This window comes from Lepisosteus platostomus, chromosome 6 (genome assembly GCF_059453375.1).
Source record: "Lepisosteus platostomus isolate fLepPlt1 chromosome 6, fLepPlt1.hap1, whole genome shotgun sequence".
Classification (NCBI taxonomy): domain Eukaryota; kingdom Metazoa; phylum Chordata; class Actinopteri; order Semionotiformes; family Lepisosteidae; genus Lepisosteus; species Lepisosteus platostomus.
The window spans coordinates 48,443,321-48,463,669 of NC_142616.1; the positions used below are offsets into that span (position 1 = coordinate 48,443,321).

A 20,349-nucleotide genomic window follows, 5' to 3' on the forward strand; every position below is an offset into this window, starting at 1 on the left:
CATTTTCTTTTACATAAGCAGGCAAGATGATTCTGTAAACATCAGAATTAATTCTGTTGCTGCTATTATAGTTTAATTAGTTACATCATCAATAAAGATGAGTTCCAGAGGTGGTCATACATGTTGAGTCCATGATATTAACTCCATTATGCTTCTCAGATGGGCACATGATATTTGGAGCAGCTTCATTTTCCTTCTTCGCAATCTTGGTCTGATTCGTCCATAACAAATTCTCCTGGCTTATCATTCTACTTCCAAGCAAATTTCTAATCTAGCGTTTTTTTGTTGTTCTTGGTGCAAAATCTCTTCTGGGTTTAATATCTCACAGTGTAACCTTTGTAATTCTGCTGCCTCGGTCTTGTAAATGTAGATTTTTGTATTGTCATTCCTGTACTCTGGAGGTTGTTGACAATTCCAGTGGCAATGTTTTAGTATTCCTGACAGCTTTAAATGTTTCCATTCCATTAACTGCAATGTTTTTCTTGGCCATTCCAGTCTGGTCTGATTGGTACTGTATTTATACTTGTGATTTTTAGCTTCTTGAGTACATTCCAAATTGTTTATTTTGGATGCCTTGTTTGCGTGTTATAGTTCTGATTGCATTTTCTTTTCTTTCAGATTTACTGTTGCCTACTTTTTATTACAAATATTTTTGGTTCAGGGTGGCATGGTGGCACAGTGGTTAGCATTGCTGCCTTGTAGTACTAGGGCCCCAGCTTAATTGTGGACTTGGGCTGCTCTCAGCGTAGAATTTGTATGTTCTCCCTGTGCTCACACGAGTTTCCTCCAGGTTCTCCAGTTTCCTCCCACAGTCCCAAAATATACAGGCAGGTTAATTGGCTTCTGGGAAAATTGGCCCTGGTTGTGTCTGTGTCAACACTCATGGATGCATCAGCTCTTGCCTGCCCTGTGATGGACTGAGTGTACCCTGCCTTGCACCTGTTGCTTGGATAGCAGGATAGGTTTCAGCTCCCATACAACCCTAATTGGAAGAAGATTAGAAAATGGATGGATGGGTGTTTGGTTCATAGTGAAAATCCTAGTTTAGAAGCCACAGTTTGTTTGGCAGGCACTGTAGAAAGAAGTACTGAAATATAATTTCACTTATATAAAGACAAATATAGTCTCACTTTTTTTAGAAATCTGAACTCAAAAGTTTTAAAGGATATGTACACAATTTTTCTGCTGCACTGAAAACAGGCTTTCTGATTCACTGGATGTGAAGGGCTAATATAAGGAAGTGTAGCACCAGGCTACATTCGAACACTTTTTACATTGGAAGGCCAGTGGAGGTGGCTCAGCAGATCATCATTCAAGCAATTGTAAGAGAAGGCTATGCTCTTAGAGCATCCTGTGGCCTTTCAAGATGATATGCATAACAAGCTTTTCAGAGTCAATACTTACAGTATGGCTGCCTTTTTAGAATGAGCTTCATAAGTGATTTTTAGAACTGAGATCTAGGTTCTCTGTACATTTTTTAACAAAAGCAGTTCAATCAGAATAAAGTAGTGCGGTAAGAAAAATTTCTTACTGCAAGCAATTTGGCATGCATGGAAAAATCTCTTGCAAAACCAAGATCATTTCTCTTGGCCATGAGATGCTTGTGTAACACTCATGGATGCATCAACTCTTTCTTCATATTATGCTAAAAACCATTTAAATTGAAATGTCATGTTAAAATTGCAGTTTCAGCAGTTCTTCTAATTCTCCCATTTCAGCAAAAATTAACTTTTACTTACTCATCAATTAAAAAAGAATAGGTGGAAATGTCTCTCAACATTCACATGCAATAAATGGCGATGAAGCTTTTTTATCTAGGTGGAAGAGAAGGGCAGAGTAGTTCTACACTCCCTCATTGTTACTATTTGACCCTGGAAGTCACAAGATGTTTGTCTCCATTGGAAGATCAGTATTTAAGACTTGCTAAGAAATATTTGTATTTCTCCATTTTTCAGTTCTTATTTTACTTCTGACAGATTACATATTATTATACGTTCAATTTTGAAAATAGCTGTAAAGAAGACTATCTCAAAATTCTTATTTTGTAAATTTTACTTTATAAAGACACATCTTAAAACTTTTCTATTATGCTTAATTTTATTAAAAGTAAATATATTCTCACACATATGCTCATTAAGAGCATTTTTGTTTTGTTTTGTGGTTCTATATCAAATCCTCTTTATTGATCAAACTAAATCATCCACATCTAAAATAGACTGAAGGAGAAATGTGTATTGAAGAGGAAAGATGGCAAGTCTAACAAGAGTTAGACAAAGTATCCAAGTAGAATATCAATTTATCATAAATTAGCATTAAATATACTGTAGTATTAAAATTAAAAATTGTCATTTTAAAAATGACTTTATTGGTTTTATAAATATATACATGATGTGATCATATGTAAATATAAAAATCAGTTTATTATGCATTCATATCCCGGTATGAAAAATAATCGTTAAGATTACTGAATTCAAAAAAATTGGTAGACAGCAAGCTATACTTATTTTTTAACAGATCCTTTGTTCTTTAATGGTGCTGAATTTTGCAATCTTATCGGCTGACAGGCAAGGATTTCCGCCTAATGCTTTGAGCTGATATAAAAGAGGAAATCGGTAGACTTTCCTGTTTGGAAAAGATTTTTCTACTCTTTTCTCTGTTGAAACATACATTCAGTTATTTCACCTTGCAGTAACTCAGATAAGCTGGAATGTGTTTAAACTAGATTTACTTCTTAAAAATAAAAGGTGGAATGTGAAATACACAATATATTTTCTACAGCTTAGTTCCTGTTTATGTCTCTCAGGAAATTTTGAGGGAAATTTCTCTGATGCACTCTGGGCAATCACTGTATGCTTACTGGATACATAATGCATTTTTTTCTTATTTTAGGTTTAATGGTTTCATCTAATGCACAAAACAATGAGGTAAGGCAATTTATTTTTTCATTTAGAAATTTTCAAACCGTGTCACCTTCTTTGTGAAATTTAAAATTGTTTTGTTTTACTGTATAGTTTTTATATGACAATAAATGCTTCTGTGCATTTCCATTTAAGTTAAACCTGTAAATATCAATTATAAACTAAAAGAAAAGCAATTTTGAACTTTTCCTCTTCTTGTTACATGGCTTTAATAAAATAAAACATTAGGTTTAAATATGCAGTTCCTCACTCTGGTTATGGGAGGTTTTCCCCATTCCATAAGACATCAACAGCTTAGTACCACAGAGATGATGAGCAGTTTACCTCGGGGGTTTATAACTTCCAAAGACAAAAAACACCTGTTGGATTTTGTATCTTAAAACCAGAGATGGGAACTCCTGATTTTAAATTTATAAAATTATTTTAAATGCTGATTTGAATGTTGTCATTGAAGACCATAGCAGAAGATTCTTAAAAGTAATTTTGAGCAACAGGCAAGAATGGAAAGAGATTGTAGATATTTTTCAGTTCACCACATTTATTTAGAACCCTGTGCACTGTGGTAAAAAAAAAGCTCATTTTTTAAAGACAACACCAAATCGCTGTGATGTGGTCAGTACTGTCCAGTTCATGACTCCTTGCACATCCTGTGCTGCATCACCAACTGTGCTGTGTCCCAGAGGCTCACGCAAAACAACAAAGAACATTGGAATCAGAGACTGCAGGTAAAACTTGGTGTTAATTCTCGAGCAGTACTGACAAACCTAAGAAAAAAGTGGATATGACTTTAGAGCTGGTAAACACATTGGATAGAAGGCATACAGTATATTTGGAACAAGTAATAGGTTTATTCCATGCTGAAAAGAGACAAAATACAGTATATTTTACATGCAGACATTGTTGGTCCTCCTTAGCAGCTGATCATATGTGAAATACACTTTTAGATTAGCATGACGATTGACTAGAATGTTTTTAAGATGACAAAGTAAATTATGACAATATATGATATTGCGACCTAGGTCAGGGTTTTATAGTTCTAGTACACAGACCTTGTAATTTTGGACTGCCAATTATTATACCTACCCAATCTGAAATAGCGGCTGTGTTTTTCACACTATGGGCTCGCACCTATGAACCTCACAACTGCAGGCAGGCTAGAACAAGGAATTGCAGGCTCACTTCTCCAACCAGCCCACCTTCTAGGCACATGTCATAGGTAGCACAGCTCTGTAACGCAGGATCAGATTGGATGATTGGCATGTCCTTCAACAGCAGCACTGAATGCTTGCAAGCACATGGGAGGCTACATGGGATGCTATTATGGCAGATTAATCCCACTTTTCCCTCAATTGCACTTGCAAAATACTGATCAAAGCTTGAACTGGATCATAGAGCTCAAAGTACTCAGAGGAGTCTCTTCAGCACATCGGGCTTCTAAAATCCACACCCTGGTCTAAAGAAGATGAAAATTGAAAGAAACACATGAAACCAACAGATTTTGAGGTGCACTGCTGTTTGTGGCCGTGCTCTTTCCCCCTTCTGTATTCCAGTTATTCCATAGAACAGGCAGGCAAGAGCATTACCCTGCCTGGGTGCAGACACTCCTGTGAGAAGACTATTACCGAGCACAGGTGTTGTCCAGATTACTGGGGTCCTGACTGTCTAGGTAAGTCATTAATTGCTTTTGTATAAAAGTTTTTCTCACAAGCATTATATATTTTGTAACCCCCGCCGCTCATCAATTTCTTACAGCTTTTCCCTTCTGGCATTAATGGATCTGATAAAATATCTGTAGGAGTTAAAGTTTTGCTGTAGTTCTGGTAGGGAGAATGAAAGTGGTTTGAGTTATGCAACCATAAAAAGGATGGTTTGGAACTGGGCTTTTGCAATGGTTATATTTTCATTGCTGTAGTTGAAATTTCTGGGACCACCTTTACCCCGGTGTCTAAGAATTACTGACATTTAAACAAGCTATAGCAGTTTTTCACCTGCATTTTTTCTGTTTATCTTGTTTTGTCAGCATGCCCCAGCTGGTCAGGCAGAACATGTAATTGGCATGGCACCTGCATGGATGGAGCCACAGGCAATGGAGCATGCAAGTGTGAGGTAATAAGAATATGAGAATGGGTATAGACTAGACAGGGCATTCAGTTCATTCATCCTGTTTAGTAGTTATTAGCTATTTGATTCAATGTACAGTAGCTGTATCTTGACAGATGCCGGGGTATCTTTAACAGCATGTCTGGGTAGTTTGTTCCATACCCCCATTTCTCTTTGCCTAAAGAAATGCCTCATTTTATTAGTTCTAAATGCACTAAAAGCAATTTCAAACTTTTTCTTTATTTTGTGTTTTGGATCGACTGGCGTGACCACTTGAATCAGGTCTTCCCTGTTCAATACTAAAAAGGCTCAGTTCCTTCAGCCATTGCCTTAAGTTTCATAATGTATCTGGGCTGATTCCACAGCAGCAATATCTTTTCAATAATGTGGTGAACAAAACTGTAAAAATTATTTTCAATAAGGTGCTACAAGTGCATTGCACATTTTTAATTTAAAAACACTTGATGTTATTGATTTAAAGTTCTGTACATCTTTTATCTATATATCCTAATATTTTTTTTGTCTTTTAATTGCTTCCCCACATTTTTAGCAGATGATGGTCACACATAAACATCTAAGTCTCAGTATTTCCCATTTTTATTGATTGTTTATGCTTTATTGTTACCAGCATGTACAGTAGATTTCTGCACATTTACATTCTAAAGCAGCTGCCAGCTGTTTGCCCAGTACTGAATCTCATTTATTGCTTTACAATGTTTGCTAATCATCTCATTTTGATATTGTCAGTTTCACTGGGTTCCTAACTGTACCTAAATCTGAATTAATTTTAATCAATATAAATTAGGACGAGCAGTAAGACAACAGTTCTAATACAGATGCCCATAGTATCCTACAAATTACTATGATACCATTTGAGAATTCACCCCATATCTGTACTCACTATTTTCTGTTAACCAGTTCTCAGTCAAAAACTATTTCCCTGAAAGCTTAATGCCTGTAAATTGAGAATTATTGTTTTATGAGGAAGTTTGTCAAAAACATTCTGAAAAGGTCAGTACTGCATACTTTTTGTGTGTCCACTACTGTTGTTGCTTATTTAGAAACAGTTAAATAAAACCTAAATTTTTTTACATAACCAATCATATAACATGAGTAAGACTCATTGGTTTTAAATTACTTAGTTTAGTTTGTCACCCTCTTGTACGGATAGACTTTGCTTTAGTAATTTTTATCATGGCTACTTCTCTGGTCTTGAGTGCCTGTTGGAAGAGTTGACCTATGAATAGCATTTGTTAATCTTAAGTGCTAGTAATACCCAAAACACAGTGGCCTATTCTATGCAATTACTGTTTAATACTGAACTTTGTCCTTCCTCTGCCCAGGGCATGGTGTTTGACGCCTTCCTTGTTAAAACACCTGAATGAAATACTTAGATAATCAGCTATTTTCCTTTCATTGTCTTTTGTTTCCTGTTATTAACCCAGATAAATGTTAGTTCATCCTTTACTGTTCTTTTGCTGTTTTAGTACTGAAAAAAAAAATATTTTAGCATCCATTACAATATTATTTTTCTTGGCCTCTCTAATATGCTTTTTAACTTACAATTCATTATGTTCATTTTTTTAACTGAAGCCTGTTACTTTTTAATTATTTCAAAAAATTCTTTATTCGTATATTTTTCAAATCAATTTGCTGCTGCTTTGTAGCTATTTTTTGTTAGATGATATCAGAGCAGTTTCTTACTCATGAGATACATCAGTTTTGTAATTGAATTGTTACAAAAAATGTAATTGTCTTTTATCGTACATTTTATTACATTTGCATAATTTTACAGTACATGATTTACAAAAATTACAGAATACAGTCAGAATTGTGAAACTGGTAAACCAACATTATTTGGATGTATGTAGAATCTTTGGATTCTTTGGTTCTTTGGATGTAGTTAATACTGTGTTGTATTTGAGGAGTCATAAATGTTTAGCTATGCAACAGATGAAAACCCAGAACTGGAGAGTTTTTCATTGTAATTAAGAATGCAAAGTACATTTTTCTCTATATATACTTTGCACAGACCTGATTTTCCTAAGAATTCAGAATAAACTTGTGGCAGAAAACCACACAGAATCAGAAAAGTAAAATATGTTTAGGATGTTAAAGATAACTAACCGTTCATCATCTTTTCAACCTGCTCTTTTTCAATTTCCTTGTTTATTTAGGATGGATTCTCTGGCATTGCATGTCAAGAGTGTAAGAATAAAAATACTTATGGAGAGCATTGTAATTCAGGTGAGTTAATATGATTTTTAATTTGAAATTTCTAACGGTGAGATCCATAACCATAATTAAAACACTCTAGATATTCTTTTCCTCCTTATTAAAATCTGAAGCAAATAAAGCTGAATAAAAAGGTAATATTAACTTAGTGTGAGTGCTACTGTTCAATTATCTATGAACTCACAATAGCTTTGCTGCTCCTCTGCAGAATGTGACTGTGGCGGTATGATGTGTGACACTGGCCCCAGTGGAACTGGAATGTGCTTTTGTCAGGCTTCAATCAGTGGACCAAACTGCAAACAAGGTAACCCAAAGACTTACTCTTTTTTTATATCCTCTTTCTACTCTTGTTATTGTGATGACAGGATAAGGATATTAAAAAACGTTATACAGTATGTACAGTACTTTAACTTTCATTGTTCATTGTAATGAATTTTTAACATAAACTTATCAGTTTGCACATAAGATCATTTGTATTTTACTAACATTTATATTGTGCTTTCCAACATATTGTTCTTTCCTCCAGAGAATCCAGCCTGTCTCCTGCTGAACTGTAGCACCTACTCATTTTGTGTGGTACATGGATCTACAGTAGCCTGTGAATGTATTCCTGGCTTTGAGAAGGTTGGAAAGATATGCACAGGTGAACATTAATAAATGTTTCTATTATGATGATGATTATGGTGATTATTATTATTACTATTATTATCATTATCATTATTATTATTATTATTATTATTATTATTATTATTTTCTTATATTATTATATTGCACCTTGCAAGTCAAAGAAAATGCAAAACCCAGTGGTAGCATCTTGATGTTTTCTGTTTTAAGTAAATGCTGCTCAGTGAATAAAAATGTGTTTGATTCTAGATAGGAATATTTGCTCGAAGAATGTCTGTGATCGGAATGCTGAGTGCATCTATCATGGACCACAGAAATATGATTGCATATGTAAAACTGGTTATGAAGGAGATGGCAAAGTGTGTATCCCTGTAAACCCTTGTGCCACGGACAATGGAGGGTGTCCTACCAACTCAACCAACTGTGTATTTATAGGCCCTGGCAAGGTAAACAATTTTACGTGCACAATATTTATGAAGCATTATGAAATGATTTCATGTGACTGCAATATTGGATTACTAACAGAATAATACTAGTATTTGTTAATTTTGTTATAATAATATTATAACAATTTCCAATATGAAAACTACGTGCTTGGGTGTTTGGTATTACAACCATACATAAATAGTTCTGAAGCTGGCAAAACCTATTTGTTGGGTGATATCAGAGCAGTTTCTTGTAATTTAAATATCTGCATTGACAACACAATACTGAAGAAATATTTATCAGTCACCACAAACCAGTAATTGTCTGCCTACTGCTGTTTCAGTCTCGTTGTGCTTGTAAGAGTGGAATGGAAAGGTCAACACCAACTGCTGGCTGCACACTGAGGTCTGCATGCACTGAAAAATCCTGTCACAAAAGTGCAACGTGTGAAACCGGCCAGGATGGTACAGCCAGGTAATACTAAAGACTAGGAATAAACAGAGAGTATGCTATTTCTGACCAGGTTGAGAGACAGCAAAGAGAAACAAACCCTGACACTGGGCATCACAAGCAGGCCTGCCTGGAGAGGACAGGCTATGTTCCCACTGCCAACAGAGAGAAGCAAAGGCAGAGATGCACTTTCAGCTGGACTGTGAAAAAAAGAGAGATTAGACAGACACTTGGCTAAAATAACAAATGTAATCACAAAATTCCTGCCAGAATCTGAACAGCTTCCAATCATACTAGGGGATGGGGGAGGAAATTAAATACAGCTGCAGCCTTTCACAACCTGGGAAACAGACAGCGAGCCTGTCTCACAATAATGTTTTATGTGATGCATGTACGTGTCCAGTAATACATGCTGAAAAGAGATGAAAAGAAACATTTGAAACTCTTGAACTACTGTCCAATAATATGTTTGTGCTGTAGACGTCTGTAAATATTGCACTAATTTTATCTGATTTGGCAACACTGTAATTCATTGGTAATGCCAGTGATGGTTTATTGATTTGTATTTACATTTATAAGAATTGTACCTGGAATCCAAACTTTCATCATTTAAAAAAATAGATCCCTTGATTTGAATGATTTCTGCTTTCAAGAAAAACTACATTGCAGGTTATTTTCCTAATTAGAAAGTGTTCAGTATGATATTCTTGATATCACGATTTCAGGATGATATTCATTATATCAAGGCCTTCAGTGTGAAGGTCTCCTTTGTTCAAATAAAATACATTTTAACCTTTTCATTTGAAGCTGTGTTTGTCAGAAGCACCAGATGGCTGATGGCTGGCGCTGCTATGGAGACATTATGGAAAGGATTCTGGAGCTGGATAGAGAGGGCGGACAGAAAGGGAGAATCTCTGGGAGTATTCAGCTGTTTGGTATTTCTCTTTGTAAACCTGTTCTGTGTATTTTAGTGAAACAATAGTTTGTCTTTTGAATTTTTGGAAAGTGAGTATTAATAAGTTCCTCACATGTCACATACAAAAAAACAGAGACATCTAAGTAGATTTCTAATAATGATTTTGTATTAAAAGTCAAAGTAAGAAGCTGATGTCTGTTATGTCTGTTTATGAAATTATTCTTTTAATACCAGTATAAAGTTGTTAACATCTATTTTAGGAATTCTTTTGGAATACAGTAACAGTTACAGTGACAAAAATGAGTGTAGGACAATATGTTTTTGGGTGGGGACTATATTGATTATAAGTATGATATAAGTATTGCTGGAAGTTGAATTAGGTCAAGACCAGATGTCTCTAGAATGCGAAAGGAGCTATATAACATACATAGTTACACCAGGGAATCTACAATTAATCTAAAATAACCCCCATCCTTAAGCTCTGCCTACATGCAAGACCAGAAATACACCAAACCCACATTTTTTAGTCCTGAGCCTTTATAGGCATTGGTCAGGAGGACTCACGGCAGCATAATTCAAGAAGAACTTCTAGGGCACATATTAATCAACTGGACATAGAAGAGGACACAAACATCAGAGGGGGAATCTACAAAGAGTGTCAGAGGAAGTCTAAGGCATCATCTGCCCCCACCCAATATTGCACTCAGAGAAAACAGGGTAGGGGGGGCTTATTAGGGAAAATAGGAAGGGTAGTCTGGATGGCCACAACTGAAGAGAAAATTTTGGTGGAACCAAATTACAAGATGGAGTGTCATTGTTTCTTTTATTTGGCTGCAAGGGATAGGACACCAACCAGAGCTGTTTTTGGAGGATATCCCTGCTGCAGGGGCATAGCCAGGAATTGATTTTTGGGTGGGCTTGTGCAAAAGTGGGTGCCCCGGGCTCTAACTGACCATCCTGCCAGCATAGCAGCACCCCTCCAATTTACAATCCAATCCTCGAGTGGTATTATCAAACATCAGAATTAGCAGAGCCTTATACAGTATATTGTAACGCAACGGGGGTTCAGGTGGGCGGCCTTGCCACATTAGGTCGGCCCCGCACTGTCGGGGGCTTGAACCCAGGACTCCCGCATCACTCAACAGGGACCCAGCCTGGTGAGCCAGAGATCTCTCCACAGCCCAGTAGCTGTAGTCCTGCTATCACAGGGAAGATCACTGCTCTGGTAAGCCGGCTCTTACACACCCTGATGGCCGTATGCGTTACAATATATACATACTGTCTCTCTCTTACACACACACAACTTAAGCTGCCGAATGCAACTACGCCAGGGCGGACACACACAAAAAAACAATCAGTGACTACCTCTTATGTGAGATTTTGGCCTTCTAGAGCAGACACAGGCGTCGGGGCTTGGAATTGAATATGGCGATAATCTCGTCACTGTTTAGAGTTGGCAAATTTCCCGTTCAAATGACAGCTAGTTTGCAAAGGTGTCTCATATGAGGACTTTAGTTCAAGAAAACCTGCAAGATCTCATTTTCACTTGTTGCTTGTAACAGTTCTAAGTATTTCGTATGCCTGCTCTTAGATTGTTTAGTAGTTTTACTAGTTACTCTGAAATTAATATTTTATTGCAAAACACAGTGAACACAACGCAAAACACAAGATTCAAAATCCGTCCGAAATATTGTATTTACAATCCCATGAAGGGTTTACCTTGCCTTTAAATATTCAGCGGACTTTGCATAACATACCAGAAGAACTATGGGTTCCTCGCCCCAAGGGTAATATGGAGTGAGGGACCATGAGAAAAAAAACTGCAAAGGTATTAATATATTAAGTTCTGAAGATCTTGTTTGATCCTTCATGATGTTTTTAAACTTGTATGAAACCCACGAAATTAGTATTCTATTTTTGATGGCAAAAGATACCTCACTTGGAAATTCGTGACTTACTTCCCACAAGACTTGACACTGAATTAGTATAGTCGCATTACAGTGTTAACCAATTCACCGTACCTTTCATTGCAAGAATGGTCTGCTAATAAAAGTGTCAAATACATACTTTGGATGTATTCTAGCTCTGTAAACGTCGTTTACTTAAAAATACTGCAGGGCATTTAGAGGCGATATGAATAGTTATCTGTAAAATGCACACTCGCATTTATCCGTCAATACTATCTTAATGTTATTCATGCATTCCAAAACTTGTAATTTGCTAACAGGAGAAATTTTAGAACCTCATCTTTCTTAACTCATACAGGTCGAGCATGTATCGAGCTGCTACAAGCAAACGCGTGCACTGCCCCTTGCGTTCCAGAAACACTTGTATTCAGGAAGCCAGGCTGTACTCCTTAAAACCCAAGATGCCTGTAACATCTCATGTGTCTTATTTGTTTCGGGACTGGTCTAGTCATCTAAACGTGGCTTTTTGAAAAACGTAGATTTATAGTATCCATTTGTTTTGCCATGTTGGCAAATAAACCAAAAACCTAGCCCTAGATAGCTCAAAGAGTGTCTGACGACAACGATAGCCAATTGGGCTACGGCTACGCATGCACCACCCCACTGCATTTACATAATTTTCTTATTGGTCACAAAAGATACAGTGAGCGAATAGCAAATCACAATGAAAAAATCAAATACGTAACATTAAAAAGCAGATCATGTAACGCAAACAAGGACAAAAAAATTTTAATTCCTTTGGACTGATTGGGTTGGCCTAGGATCAATCAGGGTGGGCTACGCCCCTGCTCTGCTGTATTTCCCATGCTGTGTCCTTCTTTGAGATTTTCATTTTGGGTTACTAGGGTCCATGGGGATTTTGTGTATTTCTGTGAGTGTGTGTCCCTTATGGATACTTTTTTGTATGTTCTTTTATGAATATATGTCAGATTGTAGTTGATAAAGGAATACAACTCCAATCATGTAGTATTACTGCCTATTACTGTCTCTGGAAGATAGAAAATAACCTGTTGTGGGTAAAAGGGTCCTCAGGACCTTCAAAGCGATAGGTTGCTAAAATCTACAAAGTTTATGCATTATGAGGTAACTTTATACTAGCTTTTACAATACTATTTCATTCTCAACCTAAATTGCATTGCTTCTTTAGTTGGCATTTGATAAGCTAGTTATTGAAATGTATGTGAACATCTAAACAGTTGCTTAAAGTGTTTCTATTTTATTTCAGAGAAGGGTTGTCCTCTGACCTTAAGTACACTGGGGCCATTCACAGTATTTGTTCCTACTTTGAAATCGCCATTGTCCGTAAGTCATTACCAAGGTTTTAGTTGTGAACTTTGTGAAAGTACTGTATGGTCGCTATGTTGCCATGGGTGAGAGCTACAGTTTGAGCAAATTGTGATGTGAAGCAGCCCTTCCTGCTCACTAGTCACTGTAATGACTAATGAAATGCGATGTACAAGTGAATAAGTACATGTTGTACACCACAGAAATGTTCCAATGTAATCTGCATGCACAGTTAAATTGTATTTGTTGGCAAAACTGCCTCAAAGTTAATAGGAATATGTCTATTGGTTTAAAAGAGGTGTATTCAGAAGCCTGCATGTTTACAATGTAATAGGGCCACTTCACCTTACCAAAATTTGTATTGCCTCGTTCTGAATTGCAGACAATGACGGCAATATGGCGCTGCACATACCAGGAAATTTAGTCTATTTAGTGATGTTAATTGGAGGTTTTGCACATTGCTTTTAACAGTACATTTTACTTTCATTGTGGTTTGAAATGCACTAATCCGTGTTGATTCTTTCTAAAACTGCAATATAAAAAATAGCATTCCAATTCCCCTTTAATAACTACAGGAAAGTAGGATATCAGTGTACCAAAGGGAAAACTAATCATGATGTTAAAGCATAATTGATCAATGTGAAATATCGAAAACTTTTAAACAGTGTGTCTGAGTTCGGTGAATATTTTGATGTTTTTTTTTCTTATGCAGGGAGTCTTAGAAACAAGCCTGTGCAAACTGCATATTATAATTGGCCAGCATCTCTACAGAGACCTGCAGGACAAAACTTTTTGGACTCTTGGCGGTGAAGAAATTAGATTCAAAGCCAATAAGGTATAAACAGTTCTGACAATTTGTGTTCATCCAGTGTTCATACCATACATCCCTGTGTCATAAAGAGTCAAAAAGAAATAGGATGTTTTATGATATGCTTTTGGTTCAGCTTTAGCCTTCAGACAGATGGTCGAAAATTTTCTGCATTTTCTGGTACAGTATGGATAGCATGGTAGACTCGATGATAGCAAGGTCTAGCTCCATCAGGAGGCCCAAACAATCTCACCACCACCATCATACTTGATTGTTATGATTCCTCTAGTGAAAGGCAGTGTTTTATTTTCAACAAATATGACGTTTAGCACTATGGCAAAACATCTCCACTTTTGACTCTGTTCAGAGCACGTAGTTCTAGAAGTCTTTGTTTTTCATTCAAGTGCTGTTTTGCAAACTTACGTCATGCAGCAGTGATCTTCTTGGAGAGCAGAGGTGTCTTACTGGATATTCTTTCATGAAACCCACTTATCTTACATGGCCTGATAGTGGCCACATGAATTCTCACATTTACTGTTGTTGAGAGAGGCCTGTAGATCCGTGAATGTAACCTTAGTGTTCTCTGAGACCTCTAGGCGCATTGTAAGGTCTATCTTGGAGAGAATTTGGTAGCAGGGCCACTCCTGGGTAGATTGGCAACTGTCTAGAATTTGCAGATTTTTTTTTTGATGGACTTCATACGGTGTGGAAATAGCTCGGCAAACTAATGTTCATCTGCAATCACTCCCCAAAGGCTATCACATTATTCATTATATAATTATACAATTTTGGATTTATTAAGTATCTATTACTTAATAATTGTCCTGTACGTTTGTCATGTCTTTGTCTTGTTTTGCTGTTTTCTCATAGAAATTTATCTTCAGAAGAGACCCAGACACCCAATATTCAATTATTCAGAGTGATGTTGCCGCAGCCAATGGTATTATCCACATTACTGATAAGCCTATAACAAACATTCATCCTAAGTATTCTGAAAATTATGAGGTAAGGGCAATTTTACCTACTTGCTGTCAGATTTGTCTGCTCTTCATGTCGTAGTCAACCTGTGTTTGTTTCCACAGGATGCCAATAAAACCATTGGAGAAATTCTTGCAAAGAATCCAAAATACAACAGATTTCAGTCCTTGGTAGATGTAAGTCCTCAACCATGAGATGATCATATATAATATGTTGTGAAAATAATACTGTCATCTGAAGTTCAATAGTTTTTACTGTCAATGTATTGGATGCCAATAACTTATACCTGTAACTCTACAGATACACATAGCTTTGCAGATGTAATCATTGATAAATGTTCCAGTAATTCAGTGTAGTTAGTGCAGTGATTATCAAAACATTATATTTAACAAAACACATAAATGGAGCTTACGAATTACTTGTTTCCAGATACCCTTGGGAAATCAGTGTCTTCGATTGTACTGTAGTTACCTTGTATTTTGTAATCTGATTACACCTTAGATATTACTTTCAGGCAAACATGGACTATACCTGCCAAGCTCTATAGGGCATGATGAGCTGTAGTTCAAAGCAACTTTTCTAATGACAATGAGACTCTATACAAGATGCAGACAAATTCCACATGGTGTGCAAAACTGTCCGATCCAAAACATTTTATCTCTTGCCAGTACTGTTGTCATCCTGCAGAACATTTTAGCCAGCTGGCATACAGCATTTTTCTTTCCTGACATAGTGTCTCTGTGAGAAAACTGCTTTAACTTTCATTTACATTTTACAAAATACATTTATGATCATTGCAATAAACTGGTGCACAGTGAACAAAGAACAGTGTATGACTTTTTAAATAGTGAACAGAAAGTTTTATTGATTGTATGGTACTGTAGTATTGGTCTAGTACTCATTAGTTATGTTTCAGGCTATCAGAATATATATTTATGCTGTACTGTATAGATGCAGACTGTTTCACAATTTAATTTGTTTGTTTTTTTTATCTTAACAAGTGCACCATATCGTAGCATGCACCATATCGGGTATTCAGAAATAATTTGTAGGGCGCTTAACTATAGGAAATATTATACTTCAGAATGACTTCAACAAAAGACATGACTTTATTGATGAGATACATTTCTGCCTGTTGTATTTACAGAACTGTGGCACATCTCTACATTTGAAAAGCCCTGGATCTTTCACTGTCTTTGTGCCAACTAACGATGCAGTGGATCAATTTAGAGATGGCAGTTTAATATACATGCTTACTAATGTGAGTACGGCTTGGTACTTTTCAAGGTATTTGATGTACCCCCAAACACTAGAGCATGAAACAAAATCTTCTTTTATGTTTATACTGTTCTTCATGTAGTTCCTGTATGATGTCATCATTGTTTTTGTTTCTTTTTCTTCAAGGCAAAACACAAGCTTCAGGAACTTTTGAAACATCACATTTACTCATCTGCTGCGGTAATGAATTTTCACATTTAAGGATTTCTGTGATTTTGAAGATAAATAATTTTGTGTAGTTGTGTGATATTCAAATTACAAGTAAAGATTACTGTTACTATTTAATATTATGACACCAATACAAAATATTAATATGACTAATAAGACTAGACCGAGTAGCTATTGTAAAAAATCTTTTCATGAAAGATAACAGTACAAACACTTTACTGAAATTAATGCAATATATTATTTTCTTTTCCCTTTTCTAGGTTACAGTGGACCAGCTCTCAAGTATGTCTCAAATCCAAACCATGGCACATCAAGTGATCTTGGTTAATGTCACCAGTGATGTAAGTTGTTCATTTTGAAAGTCACTTTTTGATATTTTTACTACAAACCAGATTGGTTAGTGGGATTTGCATTTCAGCCATGAGCACACAGGAAGTACATTAGGGACTCTCTATGCAAATCAAATATTTTATTGTTTATAAGCTTGCACATATAAATCTTGGTGCTTTACATTCTTCTCTGGGATTCTGCAACCATAGATTCAGAGTTATGAAAGTGTTAAAAATAACAGTGGAGTCTCACAGAGATGAATAATGACGAGTGGAACACTGATTGCTTTTGGATTAAGTTTATTAAATGTCATTGTTCATGCCAGATAGTACCTAAACCAGAACAAGCTGTACAGTATTCTGATGACTAAAACTGTGGTACATTTGACATGAGGTAAACAAACACAAGTTGTGGCCTCAAAGCATTTCCTGAGAAGGTCACTGAATGATGAAGAATTATTGGTTTCTTCTTAAGGAAACTGTTGACCTAATTTAAGAAGGATTTTGACAGTTTTAAATAATTTCATAAATGTTCATAAATAAAAACACTGACATTTCTTTCTGCATATGCACATTTATTTTTAGTTGACTATCAAGGAGTTATTATACACTAGGTACGTCGAAAATATTAAATATTGTACCCTCTAACTACATAGCATACATAATAATTCTGTTATTCTTTTCATTGTTTTTCCTTTGCTGTGTGCAGGGAAGACTCTTGTTGGGTGACAAAGGGGTAATGTTAGATACCCAGGATATAGTTGCCTCCAATGGAATAATTCATCTGATAAATGGAGTTTTTGTGCCTCCTTCCATTGTTCCAATCCTGCCACATAGATGTGATGTGAAGGAACACAAAATTACAGTGGTGTGTTGGGTTCTCATTTTATTGTTTAGTCCAGCTGTTTTTTTTTTCAAGCCTGATGTTTACTTAAACATATTATCTACCTTCTGATATGTTTATACAGTATTTGCTAGTAACCTTCTATTGATAGTATACTAACAAATAACTTACTAATAAAATAGCTTTTTCAGCATCTTTTGTAGTTTCAAAGTGAAGCAATTATTCTCATTCTCATAAATACAGTACCCTTGCTGTTTGCTCTGTGTAAAATATATTAAAATCTTAAACACATTAAATTATATTAAATTTCAGGGTCCATGTGTTAGCTGCAGTTATATTTCTTCAACTCAGTGCCCAAATGGAAGCATTGAACTGGTAAGATTATACTTCTAAACTGAATAAAATATTAAATATCCTTTTTTATTAATTTATTGCTTATTTAATTAGTTCAACCAGGGTGGCCAGTATCTGGATGGGAGGCCTCCTGGGAAAGATAAGGTTACTACTGGAAGAGGTGTTAGTGGGACGAATACGGTTTACTCACCCTGAGGTCGGTGTGGGTCCTAATGCCCCAGTATACAGTAGTAATGCAGACACTGTAAAAAGGATGAGATGTAAAACCGAGGTCCTGTCTCTCTGTGATAAGGGGTGTTACCCCGGCGTGCTGGCCATATTTCCCCCTGGCCTTTACCAGTCTTTACCCTGGCCTCCTAATAATACCCATCTATGAATTGGCTTCATTACCGTGCTCTCATTCCCACTGATAGCTGATGTGTGGCAAGTGTACTCACACACTTTAGCTGCCATACCATCATCCAGGTGGGTGTTACACTTTGGTGGTGGAGGGGAGTCCCCCTTACCTATAAAGCACTTTGAGTAAAGCACTATATAAAGGTAAGTATTATTAAGATTAGTTTTATGCAAATACAGTGTGGCCTGTTTTTGCAACAATATTAACTTCACTTGCACACCACTGTTCAAAGGATTACAGTGATTTATTTAAGGAGAAATTTAGGCATATAATTTTCCAACTCCTCTGTCTGCTTAGCCAGTTGTGCTGTAGACATTATAAGTAACACTACCCAGTCTTCCATATGGTATAAAAAGTTATTTCATATCTTTCTGGCTGTTTGTGTTAATAATTGTTGTGTTGGTTATGTTATGTAATGGTTGTGACTACATATCTTTTAAATCTGCAGGATTATGTTGACTGTAACTATCAGTCTTCTCCTTTAAATACTGTTCTGAACAGGAAAGGATGTGCCAAATACTGTAACACAACTAGAATGGTGAGTTCTTGTTTTCTTAGGTTTCCTAAGTTCCCAAGGTCTTCACCTGGTGTTAATATTTCCTGAGATAATTTGAATTCTAATATGTCTTATCTCTATTTATTTCCTTCCTGACAAGATTTGACATAGTTGTAGTTTCCCCAGAAACTAAGAAGACACCATTTCACTGAAGCACTTGACTTGCAGAATTTAATGTATTCCACCAACTAATAGGGTACTTCATACCTACTGAGATGATTCAACCAGCTGAAAAAGTATACAGTATATACCCACCAAATGTCTGCCATTAATGAGGCTTATGTTACACTGTTTAATATAGGAAACACAGCAGAAGAAAGACAGTCGTAAAGTCTCCACAGCCAGCGTTGTTTCTTTTCTTCTTTTTTCAGACTGGAATAAACCTTTACTAGTTATTATATACAGTATTGCTATGTTTATTAAAAGTCATATAGTAGATCCATTATGCTAGATAGAACTTTAAGGTTTCAAAAGTGAAGAGGTGATCCGGCCATTCTTGTTTGTGCATTAGTTTAGTATCTAGTTGAATCTAAAATTTCACCTTGCCCCTTTTAAAGAACCCCAAAGATTGGGCCTCCAATACCTTGTGACAAATCTTGTTCCAGTTATCCACAACTCTGTGTAAAGAAGTGTTTCCTATTCTCTTTCACTCAAATTCACAAACACACATTCACACCTGGGTCAATTTTTCCAAAACCTGTTAATCTACCAGTCTTTGGACTGTGGGAGGAAACCAGAAAATCAGTGTGAACACGGGAAGAACATACTAACTCATACTAACGCAGATATACAGAAACCCAGTAATTGAACCCAGGGCCCCAGCACTGCCAGGCACAAGGTAGCACTGCAAAGCACCCTGCTCCCATTTCCTCTCTGGAGGAAATCATATAATAATAAAAACATGGAACTGTGAAAAACTGTTCTATATTTCTAAATACACAATGTTCGTATTTATTCATAACCTGTACATATATTGAAATATATCATATATATCAAATATATATATCAGGGTAGTTTCACTGAATAATTTCAGATATTCATAACCTGGTTATTTTGTTTATTCATAATTGGAATAATTTGGTTATTATTTGGTTATTCATAATTGGAATTGGTTATTCATAACCGATATATTCATAACCTGTACATATATTGAAAATGCATACTGTAAGTGTAATCGTCTGATGTTGTTTAGTCTTCGGGTAGTTTCACTGAATATTTTCAGAATAAGCTCATGAACTCGGTGTCCTTTATGGAAGCTTATTAGAAAATAAATATATTTTTTTACAGGATAACTGCGTTAAAACATTAAACGGAATACACTGAACAGTAACAGTAAACCAACAGTATGTATAAGTCTTACTTAAGTCATAGAAAATGTATTGCGTTCAATGTTTAAAGAGTAGACAAAAATCTACAGCACCTTTCTCTAGTTTCACATCAAGAATAATGTACAGTACGTTTGGAAAGCATTTCTACTTTTCACATAAACGGCTGAAACTACATGTATTTAACCTGCAAATGCTCACTATCACTGTGTTGTACTGTATATATACTAAAGACAGTAGTGCATGAGCTTTTTCTTACAAAAAGAGGAGTGTGTCAATATTCTTCTGTTGTTAAAATCAGTGCCACTTTGCATTTGACAATATTATTGAATATACAATGCAAGATATTATCATACAATAGGCAATTTTGTTAAAAAATTATCGAGTTTTAA

The 20,349-nt window shown here is 35.9% G+C and overlaps 1 protein-coding gene across 1 annotated transcript in view; it reads left to right on the forward strand.

The window, feature by feature from the left end:
• Positions 1 to 2,613: 2,613 nt before the first annotated feature.
• stab1 (stabilin 1) overlaps positions 2,614 to 20,349 on the forward strand; it is a 75,902-nt gene continuing 58,166 nt past the window's right edge. Inside the window, exons 1-20 of the mRNA XM_088636143.1 lie at positions 2,614 to 2,924; positions 3,507 to 3,643; positions 4,469 to 4,584; positions 4,939 to 5,024; positions 7,196 to 7,265; positions 7,462 to 7,557; positions 7,780 to 7,896; positions 8,127 to 8,323; positions 8,647 to 8,777; positions 9,561 to 9,688; positions 12,862 to 12,938; positions 13,633 to 13,755; positions 14,599 to 14,733; positions 14,811 to 14,882; positions 15,854 to 15,967; positions 16,111 to 16,164; positions 16,413 to 16,493; positions 17,191 to 17,349; positions 17,638 to 17,700; positions 18,525 to 18,614. Of these exons, the coding sequence (XP_088492269.1) occupies positions 2,850 to 2,924; positions 3,507 to 3,643; positions 4,469 to 4,584; positions 4,939 to 5,024; positions 7,196 to 7,265; positions 7,462 to 7,557; positions 7,780 to 7,896; positions 8,127 to 8,323; positions 8,647 to 8,777; positions 9,561 to 9,688; positions 12,862 to 12,938; positions 13,633 to 13,755; positions 14,599 to 14,733; positions 14,811 to 14,882; positions 15,854 to 15,967; positions 16,111 to 16,164; positions 16,413 to 16,493; positions 17,191 to 17,349; positions 17,638 to 17,700; positions 18,525 to 18,614 (2,121 nt within the window). The 5' untranslated portion in view covers positions 2,614 to 2,849. The remainder of the gene's footprint in view (positions 2,925 to 3,506; positions 3,644 to 4,468; positions 4,585 to 4,938; positions 5,025 to 7,195; positions 7,266 to 7,461; positions 7,558 to 7,779; positions 7,897 to 8,126; positions 8,324 to 8,646; positions 8,778 to 9,560; positions 9,689 to 12,861; positions 12,939 to 13,632; positions 13,756 to 14,598; positions 14,734 to 14,810; positions 14,883 to 15,853; positions 15,968 to 16,110; positions 16,165 to 16,412; positions 16,494 to 17,190; positions 17,350 to 17,637; positions 17,701 to 18,524; positions 18,615 to 20,349) is intronic.